The sequence below is a fragment of the Phragmites australis genome, chromosome 13 (assembly GCF_958298935.1).
Source record: "Phragmites australis chromosome 13, lpPhrAust1.1, whole genome shotgun sequence".
Taxonomy (NCBI): domain Eukaryota; kingdom Viridiplantae; phylum Streptophyta; class Magnoliopsida; order Poales; family Poaceae; genus Phragmites; species Phragmites australis.
Window position 1 is genome coordinate 3,778,658 of NC_084933.1, and position 20,057 is coordinate 3,798,714.

The window sequence follows — 20,057 nt, forward strand, 5'->3', positions numbered from 1 at the left end:
TAAGTCACTGATGCTGTTCGACTTGGGCAATGTGTTGTGCACTAACACCAAACCAGTTCATTGTTGCTGGCATGTTGTCCAACCCAACCCTCGTGTTCGTCTCATCGATGGAGCCTCGGGTTAGAGACTAATAACGGCTTAGCACGTGTTGCCGAGCTAATGGATTGCCTTGAAATTGGGGAATTTCACATGTGGCGCATAGTATCTTTGACATATCACGGCGTGAATTGTGCTCTATATTCTTTCTTTCATCCCTCCTTAGGCCCATGGGGTTGGAAACTCGAGCTACCACTTGCGAATTCATTGCTACAAATGTGATCCGGAATGTTCAAGATTTAGTTTAGGTTCGAAGTAATTATATCATAAAATTTCCTACAGCAATCCTCTTCCAAAAGCTCTTTTTCATGTATCATAAAATTTCCTACAGCAATCCTCTTCCAAAAGCTCTTTTTCATCTGCATGAAAAAAGATAGGAAAGCTGTCTATGAGACTAACAGATTCATGCAATTTCGCAAACCATAAAGGGAGCACCATGAGCCCATGACGCTGGATAAAGAATACACTGAAGGAAATGAGATGTCCATGTCGCTGAATAACAAACAAAATTAATGTTAAACTCATGTCATCCAGAATATTTTTTCACTGGAGCGGAATGTCACCCATATTATTGTAGTTAGGGACTGAAACGAGACTATTTTGTTTCAAAAAGATTGCAGGACTGCGATGAGTTCTTAAAGAAAAAACAATGGCAACATCATTCTATGGTTCTTGCCTCAGAATTATTCACGACATAAAGTTGGCCAATGTTTTCAACATATCGACCTTCACTTGGGATCTGAGCCACCGTTTTTGAAGCCATCGAGAATTATACTGCAGGTGTTCATGGTGCGCGCATCTAGCAGATTATGGTTCCAGAGTTTGATCATAAGAAGCCTCCAGCACCTGTTTATCAAGCAAGAAAATTGCCAAACAAATAGGTAACCACACATGAAAATGCAGACAAACCCCAAACATGTTTCCAGGAGAGGTATAAACTCCTAAAGCAGTCACTCACCGTAGTAGAGAAGGGTTTTGTACAAATAGCTCTCCATGAAGCTGAGAGAATGCTTCACATGCCCATGGTATATGACTATCAGCTAACACCCTGCAATTACCCTTCCACTTTCGGTAAGAGGATTGAAACATATAGGTTAATGACAGCAAATAAAGATCTAGTAACTCTGACAAACTAAATTATAGTGCCAGGAAAAAAGATTGATTAGGATGACTACATATGTAGTCAAAACAACAGAATGGAGCACATCATTTCGTTCTGATTGAAAAGTCTGCTATAGGCTAAAGAAAAAGAAGTTTCGAGTGGCGTTTAATGAAGCACAAATCACATCGCTTATAGTTCGAGATCCATAATTTGAAATACTGTAATGGCAGCTATTTGCACTAGTATTATTACGGTGACATTGAAGAATATGCTCTATCAAATCATAAAGTGGCAATTTTGGGAATTTATAGCGGTATAGTACTAAGTTTTCATTAACTGGATACTTTTTTCTACATAACTCAACAAACTACCCATGCTTGTTTGTTATAATATCACATTAGTGAATAATGCAAGTACATAAATTAATTTCCAGCAATAGGGTGTCAAATTTTCTAAACCCTAGCAAACAAACTGAACCTAATCTAAACCTGATTATTGACAGCTATCTACATGGTTACTAGCCAGTTCCTTATACTAATTCTAGGCCCAGAAGGAAAAAACTAAGATTATGAAATGATTCTATAATGATGCCAAAGCCTGTAAGAATCGTCATTTAGTCAGACAGTCTAACTCAACAAACTTGGAAGAAAAATGCTTCTTCAAATTCTATCTATCCTTCATAGAAAACAGTGCAGTTCTGTTTTTCCCATCCCTGGCAATGGTTGCTTCATACCAAGCAAAAAGGCTAAAATATGCCATTGGAGTACAGACAATTTGAGTTAGTCCATCAACAGCAACAAGTGAAATCACTCCTATTTAGTATTTACCATGATAGCCAGAAATACAGAGGAAATTTGTGGGGATAAACCTGACCTTTGTCTCCGAACAAATGAATTCCACATATGCATCATACGCTTGTCATCTTTCGCAATGTTAATGAAACTACCAAGCATCTGCATTTAGTCAGAACGTTAAAATAACAAGTATTAAACTGCTTGGCAGCGAATACAGGGATCAAGCCAAGGTAGCAGACTGCGCATATTCCATGGTTGTGCAAGAGCAGAGGAAAAAGATTATCACATCTTACCCTTCTATCTTCAAAGTCAGCAACATCATCATCAACTTCATCTTCACTATCGTGATCTGAGAGAACTTCTTCAAATGCCATTTGCTGCAATGAGTATAACGCTGTGGTTAAGCTAGATTTCAAATGTAGGCATGAATTATGTAGGAGACCGTAAATAGCAAGATAACAGGAACCAAAGCTTAAGGGCAACTAATTAAACTACCAATAAGAAGAGTATAGCAAACTGAGCAATAGCTTGGTTGGTAGAGCTTCCAGTTGAGAGGCCGCCCACCTGGGCTCGAACCCGGGTGCTCGCAGGTCGTAGGTCGTATGAGTACCTCCCTAAAGGGTTTAATACTCCCCTCTCTTAAGACAAAGTCAGGGGACATCTTCTCCCCGTGGTTTGAGTTTTTTTATAGAAGAGTATAAAACTAAAGCTGGAAAGTGGGAAATGGATTATTTTGGCCATGAAGATAAAAATGAAGTCAGCTAGCTTTGCAAACATTTTCGCATACTTCCTCCAACATTATATCAGGCCTTCCCATCAAAGTGGTTAATCATTGGTGAAAATGTGGTATTAACTAGTATCTGGTATGCCATCTAGACACCTGGTAGTTATAACTGAATGCTAGTAAGCTTGCATACTCCACTCCACCAAACAGATACCAAAACATTTAAATCATATACGACACAGACTACAAAAGAAATCATCCTAGTAAACCACCTAATCTGCAGTTGACAAACCAAATGATACAAATTTAACTTTTTTTTTTTTGAAAAGGCTATTTTGTCACTTTGGCTATCTCAACAGGTTAACCTTTTGTTCAGAAAAAGAAAAATTGTATGTAAATCTCATTACTTTTCTATCTGGAAAGTTTCCTATTTCGTTAACCAACATACAAAGTTAGCAACAAAATGAAAAAGGACACAACATCCTATAACCAAAACAAATCATTTGTTTCAATCATGAACTGTTTGTATTAATATTTGCATGATTTTGTTAACTCTGCATTTCTAGATTAAAGCTTATTATGTTCTCCCAGGTTAAGGGAAAACTTGGGTTCCTTTGAGAAAACCTTGATTCAGCTATGAGAACTGTCAGCAGTTTTGAAAAAATGACTGGACAATGCTGATGTCATGGCAAGCCGAACAGCAGCTCATCTCGCACCAACCAACAGTTGGAGATAACCCTTCGGTAGATTCTTTCGTTATGGTTAGATCATCGTGTTAGGGTGCCTCTACTGAAAGATAGATGGTGCATCAGTTGATGACAAGCAAGAAATAAACCAGTCCCCCTCCCACTAGACCTCCCTTCACCCATAATTACACAATTCGTTCACACCCACCACCACAAATCCGTGACAGTTGGCCACCACTACTGAATGTTGCCCTACTAAAACGTTGAAGACAAAGATAGATGAAAAGATCAAAAGAGGTGCACAATTTTCAATCACCTGTCCTTTATGAGAATGGAAGAACTGACGTTTTTGCAGGAGTTGCTGACTGCCAGATGATATAAACACAAACAAGCAACGAGTTAATTTAACAACTCATATTAAAAATGACTAAAGAAACAATTAACCGAGTAAGGTGGTATCAAGAGCAAAAACAGAAGGGACCAACTTTCTGGGGTCCGATCGATCAACAGATAGCTTCCTGGTCTTTCCAAACTGTAGTAGTCTTGGTGGTGAAAGATTGCCACCATGTAATGAATGGGCAGGATCAATTGACGCGTCTGCCACAGAAATCCCTGAAAAGTTTAGGCAACATCAGGAAAATCCCTGAAAACAATCGGAAACATCAGGATAAAAGTATGTGCTGTGTTAATGTGGTACTATAACAGTCACATGCTATTTTCGCAGGATCCACCTGCATGATATTAGTAGGAAATTGGAGACAACTTCCATTAGTTTTAGATATTGTTTCTTGGGGGTTAAGTCAGTTGCTGTAAAAGGGGATAGCCAGATAGCAATGCCTCTATAAAGAATCAGTCTTTGCTGTCCCAAAAATTATATTCATCATCAGTCTAAAGTATACCTCCCCCATCTAATATCCTAATCCTCTTCAAGCCATTTCATTCATCCTGTTATATATTGACTTTTGTGTAATATCCCTATCTTATAAGGGGTTCTTTGCATATTGCCACATGTACATGTATCAGATCTAGGTTTTCCTTCGGGACTCAGCAACTCGTCCCAACCCTAGTCCACCTACCATTCTTTCTCTCCTCGCCAGTTTTCTCCTTCCTCTTCACTGGTCAGCTTCCTCCCGGCTGGATCCGGTTTCCCTCCGACCGTCCCTGCCCTCTCCGCTGCCACCGCAGTCGCCAAGCTCGCCACGACCATAGCCGCCACCACTCCGGCCGGATCCGCCCCGTCACCTCTGGTCTTTCTGCTAGTGCTCATGATCCTGCGCTTTTTGTTCATACTTTCTTATGGTCGGACTCTTCTCTTGTATGTTGATGACATGATCATTACAAGAGATGATTCTGAGTATATTGCTTTTATCAAGGCTCGTCTCAATGAGCAGTTTCTTATGTCCGATCTAGATCCTCTTTGTTACTTTCTTGAGATTGAGATTTCTTCTACATATGAGGATTTCTTTCTGACTCAAGAGAAATATATTCAGGACCTCTTGATCGTGCTTCTCTCACTGTTGAGCACATTGTTGAGACTCCCATGGAGCTTAACCTTCATCTTCGGTCCACTAATGGTGAGCCTCTTGCAGATCTCACCTGCTACTGTCATCTTGTTGGGAGTCTTGTTTACCTTGGTATCACGCATCCTGATATTTCTCGTGTAGCGCATATTCTCAGTCAGTTCATTTTTGCTCCTACTCAGCTTCACTATAGTCATCTTCTTCATGTTTTGCGCTATCTTCGAGGGCTATCTCTCGTCTTCTCTTCTTTCCACGTTCCATCTCTTTATAGCTCTGTGCTTATTTTGACGCTACTTGGGCTTGTGATCCTTCTGATCGCCGGTCTCTTTCTACCTACTGTGTTTCCTTGGTAGTTCTCTTATTGTTTGGAAGACTAAAAAGCAGACCACAATTTCTCGTTCCAATTCAGAGGCTAAGTTGCGAGCCATACCATTGTTGACAGCAGAGGCTGAGGCTGAGTTGCGAGGATTTTGGTGTTTCATCCGCTGCACCTACTCCTGTTTACTCCGACAGTACAGGTGCTATCAATATTGCTCGAGATCTAGTGAAGCATGAGCTCACTAAGCATATTTGTGTTGATACTTCTTACACAAGGACATATGTACATGATGAAGTTATTGCTCTTCAGAATGTTCCTTCAGAGCTTCACTTGGCTGATTTTTTCACGAAGGCATGGAGTACATCTCAGCACAGGTTCTATCTCTCCAAACTCATTGTGCTTGATCCCCCATGAGTTTGGGGGGTGTTAGATATATATTGCCTTTTGTGTAATATCCTCGTCTTATAAGGGTTTTTTTTGCATATTTCCACATACACATGTATATATACTGACCTATAGTCGCCAGAGAATACAAGTTGCTATTCCTAACATAGCCTTCCTCTACACGGTAGTTATCCCTTTGTGCAATATGCAATAGTTTTAGGGATTATACATCTCAGTTAGTACCAAGGCAAGGAAACATAAGTAAATGAAAGGCTGAAGCCGACAAGTCACATGAGTTTTTCTCAACATGCCAGCGGAATGATCGTCACAAGTATACAAACAACCAGTCTTCTGATAGTATTGAGTCTATTTCACAAGCTTTCTCCAAAAGCTACACCATAAAAAGATTGAAGCGTTCAACTTTTACAGCTTCTAGCAGTGTGCATCAAGTGTTCAAGAAAACTTTTATGCAAATTTTACTACTGTTTGTTGAGTATATGTGTAGTGTATGTATAGCTACCATGCCCCATGTGGCCAATCTATTCTTGTATATATGTCAAGACTCAACATGGAATAAATATGCAGTTTTAAGTTATACTCACTCCTAAACTAAAACTGTTCAACAAAGAACTATCAAACTGAGGTTGAGAAAGAAAAGGAGAAGAAATAAATATAACTCAAGGACAGGTAGACATTTCAGTCTGTTAATATGAACATACAAGTACAAATCCAATAAGACAGAAGTGACAGATTCGGAGTGTACAACCCACTTAACACGGGACAAAACACAAAAGAGACATAGTATATGTTTGGAAAATTTGGAGTCAATGCTGTTTGGATGTTGCGGCTGTCCTTTTAACAGCAGCAAAGGGCCAAATACATCAGATATAAGAAGACTACTAGTCCTAGATAAGAGTACATGAGGACTCCCTAGCTAGATCCACAAATATGGAAACCAAAACTATTAATAGTACTCATAACAGATGTTTCTTCCACAGGCTAAGAGAAAAAGATTAGAAATGTACCATTTTCCTTTTGCACAAAGCGGTCTTCAAAGCCTGCCTGGGCTTCTTCAGGTGATTTTGATCCCGTAGTAAGTACATGTTCGTGCCTGATCACCTCAGTTGCTTTTGACGGAACGATCATCTCAGCTCTTGTTACTAATCTTCCATGCTTCTCATGCTTTGAGCTGATGGAACATAGTTAGGCAATATGAAATTGTATACAGAATTTAGAATTGTAAAAGGTAAGGGAGAACGAGCATACAAGTAGGTAAATGTTCTAAGTCTTGGATCAACTCCTGCAGGAAAAAGCTGGAGATAACAGGGATCATTAGTTTTTTCCAGAAATTTAAGAGCTAAAATGTTTCAAACTTAACTGGGTTTGGTTGGACCCTTGACTTTTGCATCCAAAGAAAGTGAGAATGAAACAGAGCTAGAAGAGTTGAAACTAGCAGAACACTAAGGGGTATGTTTAACTTAAAAAACTCGACCGACCTAGGAGGAACTGGGTGACATTGTAAATAAGAAGACTTGTAAAGCCCTGAGTGTGGCACAAAGTATCTATATACAACAGTTTCATTAATCTCCCGGTCACTAGATGGCAACATGCATTTGATGTTCTTTATCACTAATTTACCTCATTTGTCCAGGTACGATACTTCAGCTGAACATTAACACCCTGTTCCTTCTCAGATACCTGTAAAGAACAAAAAAGATTAATTATCGAACTATGAGTGTGTTTAAAGAAGATTAATTCCAGGGGTTTACGAACCCAGAACTCAAAGTTGAATAGGTCATGTGATGAGGGTAAGTGATATTCCAAACCCTAGCATCACAAAAATAACTATGTTAGTTATGACTTGGAAAGAGAGTAAAAATGGCTACTGCTTCTTTTATTATAAAGGTGAGGTGAAGGTGTGGACAAAGACACAATCTCAAATTCCTCGCTAGGAAAGAGAAGATAGCAATGTGGCTGAACAAAATAATTAACAGTTATTTGCTTTTATCATTAAAAAAGGTTATTTGCTTTTAATACTAACGTAGGAGACATAATCCTTAGGACGCCCTAAGTAGAAACGGGTGAAAGAAGAACATAACAGAAAAGAAACTTCACTCCAAACTTTACCGTGAAGCTTCCACACTTTACCAAGCAAAAGGGGCAGGAAAAATCTTCAGTGACTGGTAAGAATGAATCAATGTAAAAAGCACCGTAACATAAGCAAAGGTTTAAGAACCAGAAAAAAACTATCTCGAATAACAAATGTCAGTAAGCGATGTGCGGCACCTCGAAACAAATGTCAGTGCAAACAAGTGACAGCTAAATTGAAAAGAAACCAAGGTGGCTTCCGTCAACCAAACTAAATATAGGTAACAAAATTCTTGGCTTGTGTGTGTACCTTCTGTCTTGCAAATATTGTTGTCGTGCTTGTAGTTAAAGAGCACATTTCCAACTCTTAACCTGTGGGAGAGGAACTTCTCACAGTGAAGTTAGGTACATCAATGTGCCAATGTATTTGATAAAGAAAGGAGATAGGAACTAAGCCTAACTCAGTTGGTTGAGGGTGTGGATGTTGTTAACTTTGTATAGATTGCACAAATGATTGATTGATCACACTGAGGCTCAATGAACACTATATATATAGAGGTACACGAGAGAAACCCTAGGACTAGGAGAATACTCTAATACCCTTGACTATTATACCCTTAACACCCCCTGTTAGGATAATCCTGGTGTGTTACTGTTTGCACCAGTACACAGCTATTGTATGAACAGTACGCTGCTACTGTAGAACTCAACGTGCTTCATCTACAGCGAGCCGGTTGCTGGCCTATAAATATAGGGTGACCCCCCCCCCCGGGTAAGATGTGCCGAATGCACCAGATGGAAGCTTGGGATGAGCTTCATCCCTTTAGAGGCTATCAACACCTATAGGCTTTTGGATGTTTTAATAAATATCAAAAGCTGTTGGCAACAAGAAAAGCACCGAATGTGCTTCGTCAGATGGAAGCACCGAATGTCCTTCATCCGATGTAATCCGTTAGAAACTGTTAGCAGCTATAGGCTTTTGGGTGTTTGAATAAACATCAGAAGTTGTTGCCAGCGAGAAAAATTCATATGTCTAGTGTGTGCTCTATCAACCCACCTCTCGCAGGATCCGAGTCCAACCCCCCCCCCCCCCTCAAATGCAACATGAATGCAATAACGTTGCATTTGAAGAGTTTCCAACACCCCCCCCCCCCCAAAATGCAACATGAATACAATAACGTTGCATTTGAAGAGTTGTCACTAAGCATTAGACCTAAAAAAAATGATGCACCCGAAGTTCGATATCAAAGATGTCGTCGAAGCATGCAACTCTTGAACACTCCACAAGAGGGTACTGCCTTCACGACCCATACTTTAGCAAATACCTCAAATATGAATCTTACTTTGGAGACTTTGAACATGACGAGAATATATCAAATCAAGCCGAAGGGAGAATAGAGAAGTCACTGCTAAGATGGCAACCAGTGAGACAAAATCGTGATGACGACGAAGGGGCCATTAGTCATGATGTGTAGCAAGACGGCTACGAAAGGACCAAGGCAAGGTCGCATCAACGGCAACGATGATGGGATTAGCCAAATCGACAGGACTTAGCTGACCACAAATAAAAAGAGGTAAACGACTGACTGACAGAATTTGTGGACATGCACTGCTAAGACGAACTGAAGGAGTGCAACAGACTTGAATGGACATAACTAAAACAAAGACTGACTAAGATGCTAGCAGCAACATGCAGCTAGGATATGGATAGCAACAACAAAGACAACCTCGAAGCGGCAAGCAACAACCACTAGCAGCGATGGACACAGCGGAAACATGACTCAACATATTGGAGCTACTAGTAAAAAAAGGAATTGGACTCAGTGGACTGTAACAGCAAAGGGGAATTGTGATATATAGAAGCGGAGTACGAAGGTGAGATGGAGGTCGATGATGTGCTTCTTGGCCCATAAGCCACTATCGTCGAGCTCCCAAACATATAGTTTCATGTTGTCATACTGCAGTGTTGAGGAAATGGAGGCGGCCCTGGGACTGGACGATGAACCCGAGCGTCGTTCTCCCACCTGCGCTCCTTGTGGTTCCAGGCCCCTATCTCCAACGAGTGGATCTCCACAGAACTCGAAGATGCAGAAGACGCACGGGGAGGCAGCGGGATCGAACGCCGGGCGGACGGGGAGCTAGCGGCTGACGACGGATAAATGCGATGGCGGGCAAGCGGACGACGGACGGTGGGCTAGTGATACGTAATGGTGTGCGGTGGAGGACGGCGCGGTGGCGTGCAGCGGTGAACGGCGCGTCAGAGGACGACCGCCACAGACAGCGATGGAGGGTGGATCCTAGCATGAAGACAGCGTGAGACGGATCCCGGTGGTGGTATGGACGAGCGATGCGTGTTGGGTGGGTGAATCCCAACGGGCGATGGATGATGGGCAGCCGATGCGCCGTGATGGAAGACGGGGAAGTGACGACGACTGGAGGACCGATGACTGGAGAAGAGTCGCAACGGACGAACGGCGGTGGATGGCGATGCAGAGCACCCGCAACGGACGAGCGGATGAAGGACAGCCGCGACGGCAGCAAGATGCGCGTCGACGAGCCACGACAGGAATGGCCAAAGACGAACGAAGACAATACAGCGGCGGTGACAGAAGAAGATGGATCGTGGGTGGATTAACCTAACCCTAACCAGGCTTTGATGCCATGTTATCTTTGTGTAGATTAGACAAATGATAGATTGATCACATTGAGGCCCAATGGGCACTATATATGGAGGTATAGGAGGGAAACCCTAGGACTAGGAGATTTGGTCAAGATCAGCTTCCGTTGGACCCCAAAAGGCTAATTAAGAGCTCTATCCAAAATCTAGAGCCCAGTTCCCAAGTATGAACAAAATATTGGTTTGTATCTCTAAAGCAGATTTTATCAGCTGGTATTAGCATGTTATTGCAGCATACTCAACCTAATCAAAGACTCACAATCACAGCATAGAGAAGAAATTATCACACTTTCACATCAGCACCTTTCATGAGTGCAATCTCCTGCAGTATACTCAACCTAGTCACAGCATGCATTTTTTCAGTTAAACTAACTAAGGACTTGGTAATGATCAGCAGTCCCTTCTCATTATATTTAAAAAAGCAAATAAAGTATCACATTTGGGGATAGAATGCGTAAGCATTAAGAACAAGCATTCATATAATGACAGGTAACATGCAAAGAGCATAACAAGATTGAAGAATGAAAAAAACTCAAATAATTACAGAAAACAAGCTATATGGACTGAGTTACTGTTACCTCATGATACGCAGTAAAGAGGAAGGTGGGACATCATTATATAAGTAAAAATTATAAGGAGATTTAAACATGTCTCTTGCACCAGCCTCTTGCGCGTATACGCTTACTTGTAATTCATATGAACACTGGAACAACAAAGCATAACAATCTCATCAAAACTACAGTAAGTAGCTTGTAACTGTAGGTGTTACTGTACTCCATCGGCAATATTAACCACAGAAAAAGCAATAAAGAGATTCAACAAGAAACAGATGAGTAGGAAGAACCTTACCGCAGCATTAAACTTACGAGAACAAAATGTCAAGCAATTGTCCTGCTCCAGAAATTTTGGCTGCATGCATAACAAATTAACAATTAACAACAAAAAAAAGAATAGGGTCAGCATAATGTTACCATAGAAAGCAATGAGCATAGTGGAACGGAGAGATACGTAAAGGAAAAGATTGAGAAAGTTACACCCAAAAAAAAGACAAGGCTACCTAGGACTAAGGAACTAGGTATTTTATATTACGAAAATAGGCGCCAATTTTGAGCTGAAGAGGGCATGAACCTGGGTGGGTGGGGGTGTACACCCAGACCTCCCATGTGCGATGCCATGGTACAAAAAACAGGTTATGTAGCGGCAACAGTGGGAAATGCACTCTCAAGTCTCAAAACTGATTTTAGAATATGCAATATATACTTTAAGGACTTTGTTGCATACCTCTATGAAGCCTGGGTTCATAATAACTGTCAAACCAAACTCCTTAGTACGTCCTAAGCTTAAATCCACGCAATTCTCCAATGATGAACGAAGTAAACCAATTGGTATCTTACCCCAGAAACATTTCCCTTCAAGCCCTGTTAAAATGCATCACACAAAATTGTTCATTCAATAAAGCTACAAATCTATAGTTTCTTTCTAAGATACAATATCTGTGACTATGCTTAATTTTGAAAGACATTTTATAATATATTTGCTAAGAGTGGAAGCTATAATGATGAGGACCCCCATCAACAAGAGGAAGATTTTAAACCACTCACAATCTAAAGGGCTTAGCGACATGCCTATCCTGGTTAAAAGATACTTACGCAGTTTCTCATGATATTTCATTCCCTTGATCACCTTAACCACAATAAATCATAAAGGAAGACAAACGGGGCTAATTCTAGCCATGGCTATCACGGCAAGGCATTTTGTAAACTAGTTATCCACCGATAAATATAGTGCTCATTAGTCCTCTTTTTTGGAGTAAAATTACAACAGACTGGCCATCCCCATCATTCCACATTAAAGAGAAGGATTCACAAGTTCATGTTTGCTGTTTACCACGCTGCAGGTAGTTTCCAGGGTGTGTGTTGTGTGGTGTGCTGGATACAGAATAATGTGAGACAGTAGAATCCATACACAGTACAGAAACAAGAGCACTAAGACAGACCTTGGATAAAGACAACATTAAGGAAGCAATATATTGTAGTAACTATTCTGTATCTGCCACAAAATGACAACCATAAACTTACTTTGAAGAGAAGAGTTCTCCAAATGGTTCTTGGAGCAGTTATTTTCATCAAGAGTTTGTCCAAGTTGTCCTTAAGAAATGAAAGAAAAACATAATCAAATTTGATGACATCATAGAAACACAATGCACAACTAATCACATAGGATGAACAATATACCACAGCTAACAAGGATAATGCTAGCTGAAGTCTTCAGGTCAGGAATGATGAATGTGGCTTCAGTGTGGGTGTTACTTCCAGATTCATTAAAACAAGTCATCAAACAAGCCCGACTGAACTGATATAGTGGAGAATGCTGCAATGATATGCAATAAATAAGAAATAGACCATTTGGATGACATAAAATTTCAGTTGCCTGAATTGAAGAAGGATAGACTTACCCCTCCAGGCAAAACAGCAGTAATAGGTCTAGCAAACAGAGCATAGAGTGGAAAGATATTATGAGCTTGCAATTCAGCATTTGTACCTCCAGACAGTGATAAGGTTATCTGAATCCTATTTTCATGAGCACAGGTGAAGGTCAGTATTTGCAACGAACATGTTTCAATCATGTCAGTAGTTTATCACGAAACACAAAACAATCAAACTTAAATAACTTCTTAGCCCTTCTTTGGCCAAGCTATCATCCCATTTCTGGTATGGAGAAGCTGCAATCATGTAGCCCTAGCCTCTAACAACAAATTGATGACAGGTATACTACCATTTGGATTGTTATTCCAGAGTCTCTTCTTGAAACTGGATTCATCTTTACAACCTTAGGTTTTAATCTTGAATGGCAAAATAAGTTGTAGTTTTGTGGAATTTTTTTTGTTGATTTACTTGCCTTAGCTGATGGGGCATCCAGAACAACAAAAGGTACTCAACTTTCCCACGCAAAATGGCTCCAAGTCAAATTAAATTAAGTCATAGATTCTACAAGCCATGGAATTAGAACTCGGTCAAAAGCCCTTATTAGTTCCTAACTTCCTATAGAGATAAGGCACTAGTACAGAACATTATGTATACAAGATCTATGATGTGAAAATTTTCACAAAAAAAAAAGTCAAGTCAAATAGCAACACCCCTGTGTATTCGTGAAGAGATAATTTTATTTTAGTCCTCAAATTTCGAGTGATGATCATCTTAGATGCAAACTTCTGAAATGAACAAATTAGCCTTCAACTGTTGCAACTGCTTCTAAGGAGGGGGGGGGGGGGGATGGACCCAAGCTAAAACGGACAGAGATGAAAATTTCTAAATGTCCAACTTTTGAGTTTTGATCCATTCCAATGTTCAAAACACATTTGCACTCATTTATGAAAATGCATATGTTTCAACTATAAACAAAAAATAGCAAGGTAAATTTTGTAGAATACATAATATATATGCTATTTATTAGAGAGAGAAAATAGCTCTTATCTTTGTGTGGAGCATTGAAAAAAAATGCATCCATTTTCTCAATCTAAGAGTTAATTATGTGGATCAAAATAAGAACAACAAAAGTATTATAGTTGTTGGTACCGTTTTGTGCAAAAGGAAACATGGTGGCCATGCCTGCTATATCACAAACATAAATGCTTTTCTTTTTCAAAAATATAAAATAGCATGTTTTTCTAATCAGAACAATCACATTGAATCAAAACAATATTGACTGTTTTTCAACTTGTGTTGTTGTAGAGTCGAAGTTGCGCCACATAATGGATATATCAATTGCCAACAATGGTACCCACTAAAAGTTCTAGTGCAAACTGTGTAACCAGGTGTCATCTCTTACTTATGTTATTTACAAATCGTATCTAACATTCTACCAAAATGTCAAGAAAAAAGACATCGAATATTAAATCTCTGAATAGAATAAGAATGGCAAACCACTCTAAAATGGTCTGCTGAATGCGAAATAATACCTGTAGGGTTAAATTATTGAAATTTTGAACTGTTGACGAGATGTTACCTCTTCTTTTGCTTTGCATGTATCTTGTAATGAAGGTTTCTTTGAAGAAAAGATGGCTGCAAAATTTGACTTATCAGTGATACAGAAAAGCACCTACAGAATTAAGGTTACCCTTGAGTGGCAATGCCTATGTTTAAATGTATGCCATGTTAAAAGAAGGGGTTATAGTTTTAGGATGAACTTTACATTTTGATTGGCTCGTTGCTGAATACTGCCATATAGTATAACAGGCTGGCAATACAAGGCAAGACTTTCTTCAGCAGAATCCAGAGACAACTCATCACTTGATTGCTGATGACATATCTGGTCTGAAGATGAACTAGAACCATATATGCATCCAGTATTCCTGTATACAAAGTACAAATACCACTTGCATAAAAACAACTAGAATATCATCCCAAGAATTAGAAACCTATCTGGGCATCCACTAGACATGTCGCATATGTATAAAGAAACTTAATCACATACAAAAATTCAATAGCAAACCTATGTACCACAAAATCCTAGACCATTACACCCACAAATGCTCATGAAAATACTAAAGCAAACCTATGTACCACAAAACCCTAGACATACAGTTCGCAAAGAGAGGGGTCACACAGATGCCAAAGCAAAAGACGCATAGCATAAGAATTTAAAGGAAAGGTTAGTGGCGTACGTTGCAACATCATCTGGTAAAGTTAGGCGAGACATCCTTGCCGACGAACACTTCGGTTCCTGTGGGTTCACAGGACCCCACCAAAATCTGCACGCACAAGAGCAAAGGTTCCTGTAAGAGGATCTTATGCACAGATTTCGTCAATAGCATCAATCGAAATTGTACCAATGAAATTATCCAAGAACTGGATTGGATCCTGCAGGCAGATCTGACTGGCTGCTCCTGGGGAAAAAAATAGGGCAAAATGGAACTGATCAAAGGTAGTGCTTACCGAATAAGAAGTATTACTTCGTATAGATCTCCAGTAGCAGAAAGAGATCACTGGCTCTCTTGATAGGCCCTGGTCGAAGAGCAGCGGTGATGAAGTCGTTGGGGAATGGGAGGATTTCGGGCTTGGCTTCCGGGACTTCTGGTCCACGCTAGGTCAAGTCCAAATGGTGTGTGCGAATGCGCCCTAGTGGGGAAGGGGGCCCGGATCCAGTTGGCCGGACATATTTATCAGTCGTTCAATTGAAGAATCACAACGGGAATAAATGCACCAGTGTAAAAGTAAAACAAAATGGAGCCCTGGTGAATTCGGAGTGATGCCAGTTGCAATGAATCTGTGAGTGCACCGAAAACATGTATTGGGGTTCCTAAATAGATATCAATCAGGGGCCCTTTTGAAATGATTGGATTATCAAGTGGATAGCTTTAAATTGAAATTAAGGGATGCTTGTAAGAATATTGCCATTATTAGCTGTTTGGAGATTTAGATTTAAATTATTACCACCTAAATATATGTTAAATAGTCAGCAACCTCTTTTTTGGTAACACAATAACATGGTCTAAGTTAAGAAAGTAACACCATAAAAAAGCCACAAGAACAATCAAGGAGATTTACTTGCCAACTAAAATTATTGGAAGTTATCAAGCTCTTAAGATAAGAAACCCCAACTCGTCCAATAGTTCGCCTCCCCATACAGGTTGCTGCAGAGCAACAGAACCACCATGACACATCAGTTTACGTCTTCCCTATCAATTGAAGAATCACAACGGGAATAAATGCACCACCTCCACTTACCTCTCCACCTCCTTCACACAATGATAAGTTCCTGTGAAAGGCGCAAGTATGTTATCTGCATGTAATCCTATAAAGTACTTCCAAGATGAATTAGCTGTAGTATTTTGCAATAATTCCAAGTAAGGATTGAGTTCAATTATGATCCAGGAACAATGTTTAAAAGAGTCTTTAGCAGAAACATAACAATGGGGTATTAATATAGCCAGAACCACATGCTCAGAAGCACTTCTCATAACTACAAAGCTGATAAATCAACTTTGATGTGTAATAACTTGTAGTACATTATGATTACTCGTTGTGCATGTCTCAAGCCCTGAAGCATTTGAAACCAAAATTGACCAGGAACCTAAGATATATCCCATATATGCAAACCTGAATTGTGTATTTCTACTCTAGTACCCGCTAGTCCGCTACACAATGCATGCTATGGTACCACAGCGTCACAAGTATACAAAGTGCCACAACAGTTGCTACGTACTGGCTGCTAACCCTTGTCTGCTACAGCAGTACTATAGCATGATTTTTAATCAAGCTCGGCAGGGCCATATGTGCATGTGCGTGGAAGATGGTCCCATTACTTGTTAAGGATGTGACACTAGAGCATAAAACATTGTTTCTCCAGAAGAAATAACTAATAACTACAGGCTCACCCTTTTATACCACACGAGTTGTTTGTCCATTAGTTATCCCTTGTGGATGTAGAGTAGACTACATGATGTTTTGGCTTCAGAGCATTAGATGCACTAGGACAGGTACGTTCAGTTGTTCATTCCTATCAGAATAGGCTGTTGCTAGAAAATTTCTGCAAACATGAATGCCAAATCGGCGAGCTGTGGTCAACCATGGAGAGGGTGCGTACAATAGAGTACTAGTGCAGTACAAGAAAGTTAGGCCCTTTGGACTAGGAGTACGAGTACCCACTCAATTGAGATGTCGACCTCTTTCAACCTAGAGATCGAGTTCCCTTGCACAAATGTGTAACAATGCCACAGACGAAACTAGAAACTTTAATGGTAAAACTACAAGACTCAAATCTTTCACGTCGGTTGTTGAAAGGGTCGCCATGAAGCAATTTATTCCTTTCCTTTCGTTGAAGAGCAAAAGTATAGATGTGCAACTAAGGGGCCATTTTAATGACAGCTACATGCCGAACACATCATTCTTTTCGGGCTGATAGACAACTTTCCACTACAAATGCGGCAAAATCAGGGGGGACTAACAGCTCGGACAATCACCTATAAAAAATACAGTCCTGCGATGATCGCAAACCAAACAAAAGGATCAAACGAAACTAGGGTAACGAACCAAGCAATAGCATCGAAAGAATACCTTCTGGCAAGGAACAAAACGATTTCCGAGGGTTCGGTTCAACCCCCAAAATTGTTGAAAACTAAACCGCATCCGTGCCTTAACTGGGTACGATGAAGTCCATCGGTGTTAACCGGCGTCGATCTTGGCATCTTGCACAATGAAGAAGACCTAATCGAACCATAAATGGGATGGATTTGACTGGATTAGTAGGGCACCACGGCAGACCAAAATCCACAATCAACTGAATGGAATGGAGAGAAGAAACAGCATTTGGTTACGGAATCCATCCAAGAAAGCTAGGATTACCTACCACCAAGAAAGCAAAACCAATCCATCCACGTTCGGATTGATGGACCTCAACTCCATCGGACCTAGTGAGGAAGGGGAGTGGCGCTGTGGAAGCGGCTGCAGACAGAGGAGTGGCCTCCGCCGGAGAGAGGAGAGGGAGGGACCGGACGGCGGCCGGGTAGAGGAGACGAGGTCGAGGGGGGCAGCGACCGGTGATATTCTGCGTGCTCCGTCCAACGGTTGGAACAGTACTGCCCTTGTTTTTTAAAAGAAAGTTTTATTGACCTTAACTTTACGTAGAATGATATAAATATATAAAAGTTTACGGATATACGCATTAATAAAAAGAAAGAAAAAATGACTAACTCGCAGTCTATCTTAGATCTTTAATCTGAAATCTCTAAGTTGTTGTCTAAACATAGGTAAAGATCTTTTTATCACTGGTATCATAACAGTACATATTAGCGTCATCATATGTTGGTGTTTCTGTCACTGCAACATAGTTCGTATATGAAGCAATCGTATACATATATAGATAACCTGCAAATAAAAATTAATTTTTATTTTATTAAAAATCATATTATTTTTTTAGTCATAACGTCCAATAAAACGCTGTTATTGCGACCATTATTTTATCTTTCCATAGCTTACTAATCCTATGAAACCAATTGCAAAATATATTTTGAACACTTCTTGATGGTTAAAGGTTAAAAAGCACTTGAATGATAAATCATACAGATCTTGCAAATCAACAATCAAAAAAGAGATGTTTAATCGTTTTTTTTAACAAAAGCAACACTTTTAACTACCTCTCATTGTCTCTGGATTATATTATCCTTTGTTAGAAGAACCCATAAAGAAATATCTTTATCTTTAACGGTGTTATTATCTTCCAAATCTTCTAATTCCTTTTAGGTTCTTCATTATTTATAAGTGCCCCATGAAGAATCTAGGTCTCTAATTCGTGCTTTGGTAATTAATGACAATAAGAAATTTATAGACTAATATATTTATTTGAATTATGAAAAGGTTAGTCACAAAGATATTGCGAAGTTAGAAAAAGCATGTGTAGAAAATATGAAAATGGCTAGCTCAAGGCAAAGGTATAATTGTAGAATATTTTCTCTCGCCGATCAAGGGAGATTAGAGAGGAAAATTGATCGGATTGATAGGATAAGTATTGTATTATTAAGACAGGTCGATATGCGTTTACTTGATACATCTATAGTTTTATGATTGCTCAAACTTGCATTTCATATAGAGTGAGAAAATTAGTTTGAGAGAGATGCTAAAAAAAAATTAGTTTGAGAGAATCGACTTTTTGGGTGTTTCTGAGTTGTGACAGTCTGACCGCCGGAACGGACGATCTGATCGCTGTATAGCAAAGGTTGTTTTGTTCAAGTTTCAAGTGTCGCAGTCTGACCGACGAATAATCATGTTTGAGATGTGTTCGGACCTCAGTACCGATCTGACCGTGGTGCGGCCCGGTCTAACCGCTAAGGAACAGAGGGTTTCAGACCCTCTGCTCTGGTTGGTGGTCTGATCGTCGGGCATGGCCGATCTGACCGCTCGGGAATAAAGAGTTTTGACAATTTGTTCCCTACTTACGGTCTGACCGTCGAGCATGGCTGATCTAATCGCCCGGGAATAGAGTTTTGGCACTTTGTTCCCTACTCACGGTCTGACCGCGGGGCATGGCCGGTCTGACCACCTAGGAACAGAGAGCTTTTGGCACTCTATTCCTTGCTCGTGATCTGACCGAGAGGGTTGGCGGTCTGACCACTAGCCTGTGTTAGAAGTCATCATCATGACTTTAAATTTGTTGAACGGCCGGCGATCTGACCGCCAGTTGAACTATGGTCTGACTGCCAGTGTCGCAAAGGTGTCAAATCAACAGAAACAATCACATTTTAGAGTGTGGTCTATATATAGTCGTTTGGCTAGTTCAAGGGATGTCTTTAGCACTTCAACACAATACATAGATCACACTCCAAAATGTGATTGTTTCTGTTGATTTGACACCGCTCTTGCCCTCCTTCTCTCCCTCTCTTGGCTTAGTGGTTGCATACTTGAGAGTATGAGAGCAACTAGTGTATAATTTTGAAGAGTTTAAGCATTGAGGCACTAGTGATCCTTCAAGCAAGTGTCATCGATTTGTTACTCTTGGAGGTTGCCACCTCCTAGACGGTTTGGAGGTTGTTGCGCTGTTGAGCCCTTCAAATGCTTAAGTTATGAATCTTCTTTATGGTGTGTTAGATCTTAATGAGTTTAATCGTATTTGCAAACTTAAAATCGCTCATGAAATTTGGGAAAGGCTAAATTTTTTTATGAAGGCACAACCC

General features: G+C 40.1%; 1 protein-coding gene across 4 annotated transcripts; it reads right to left on the reverse strand.

The window, feature by feature from the left end:
• Window positions 1-583: 583 nt before the first annotated feature.
• On the reverse strand, window positions 584-17,972 carry LOC133887865 (polycomb group protein EMF2B-like). Of its 4 annotated transcripts, none has more exons than XM_062327859.1 (26): window positions 17,738-17,972; window positions 17,446-17,595; window positions 16,117-16,147; window positions 15,937-16,022; window positions 15,325-15,655; window positions 15,054-15,140; window positions 14,582-14,741; window positions 14,396-14,451; window positions 12,846-12,960; window positions 12,625-12,760; window positions 12,469-12,537; window positions 11,672-11,808; window positions 11,240-11,299; window positions 10,969-11,093; window positions 8,024-8,085; window positions 7,753-7,805; window positions 7,399-7,452; window positions 7,264-7,323; window positions 6,892-6,938; window positions 6,651-6,814; window positions 3,888-4,014; window positions 3,719-3,767; window positions 2,286-2,369; window positions 2,072-2,151; window positions 1,055-1,144; window positions 584-942 (listed from the first exon to the last, which is right to left on the reverse strand). In XM_062327859.1, exons 6-26 carry the CDS (start codon window positions 15,086-15,088, stop codon window positions 825-827), a joined length of 1,881 nt encoding a protein of 626 aa, XP_062183843.1. In that variant the 5' UTR covers window positions 15,089-15,140; window positions 15,325-15,655; window positions 15,937-16,022; window positions 16,117-16,147; window positions 17,446-17,595; window positions 17,738-17,972; the 3' UTR covers window positions 584-824. The 4 variants fall into 4 exon arrangements, with proteins under 4 accessions (XP_062183843.1, XP_062183841.1, XP_062183842.1 ...); XM_062327857.1 differs by having other exon boundaries at window positions 14,396-14,488; XM_062327858.1 differs by having other exon boundaries at window positions 14,396-14,488; window positions 15,219-15,655.
• Between the last annotated feature and the right edge of the window lie 2,085 nt (window positions 17,973-20,057).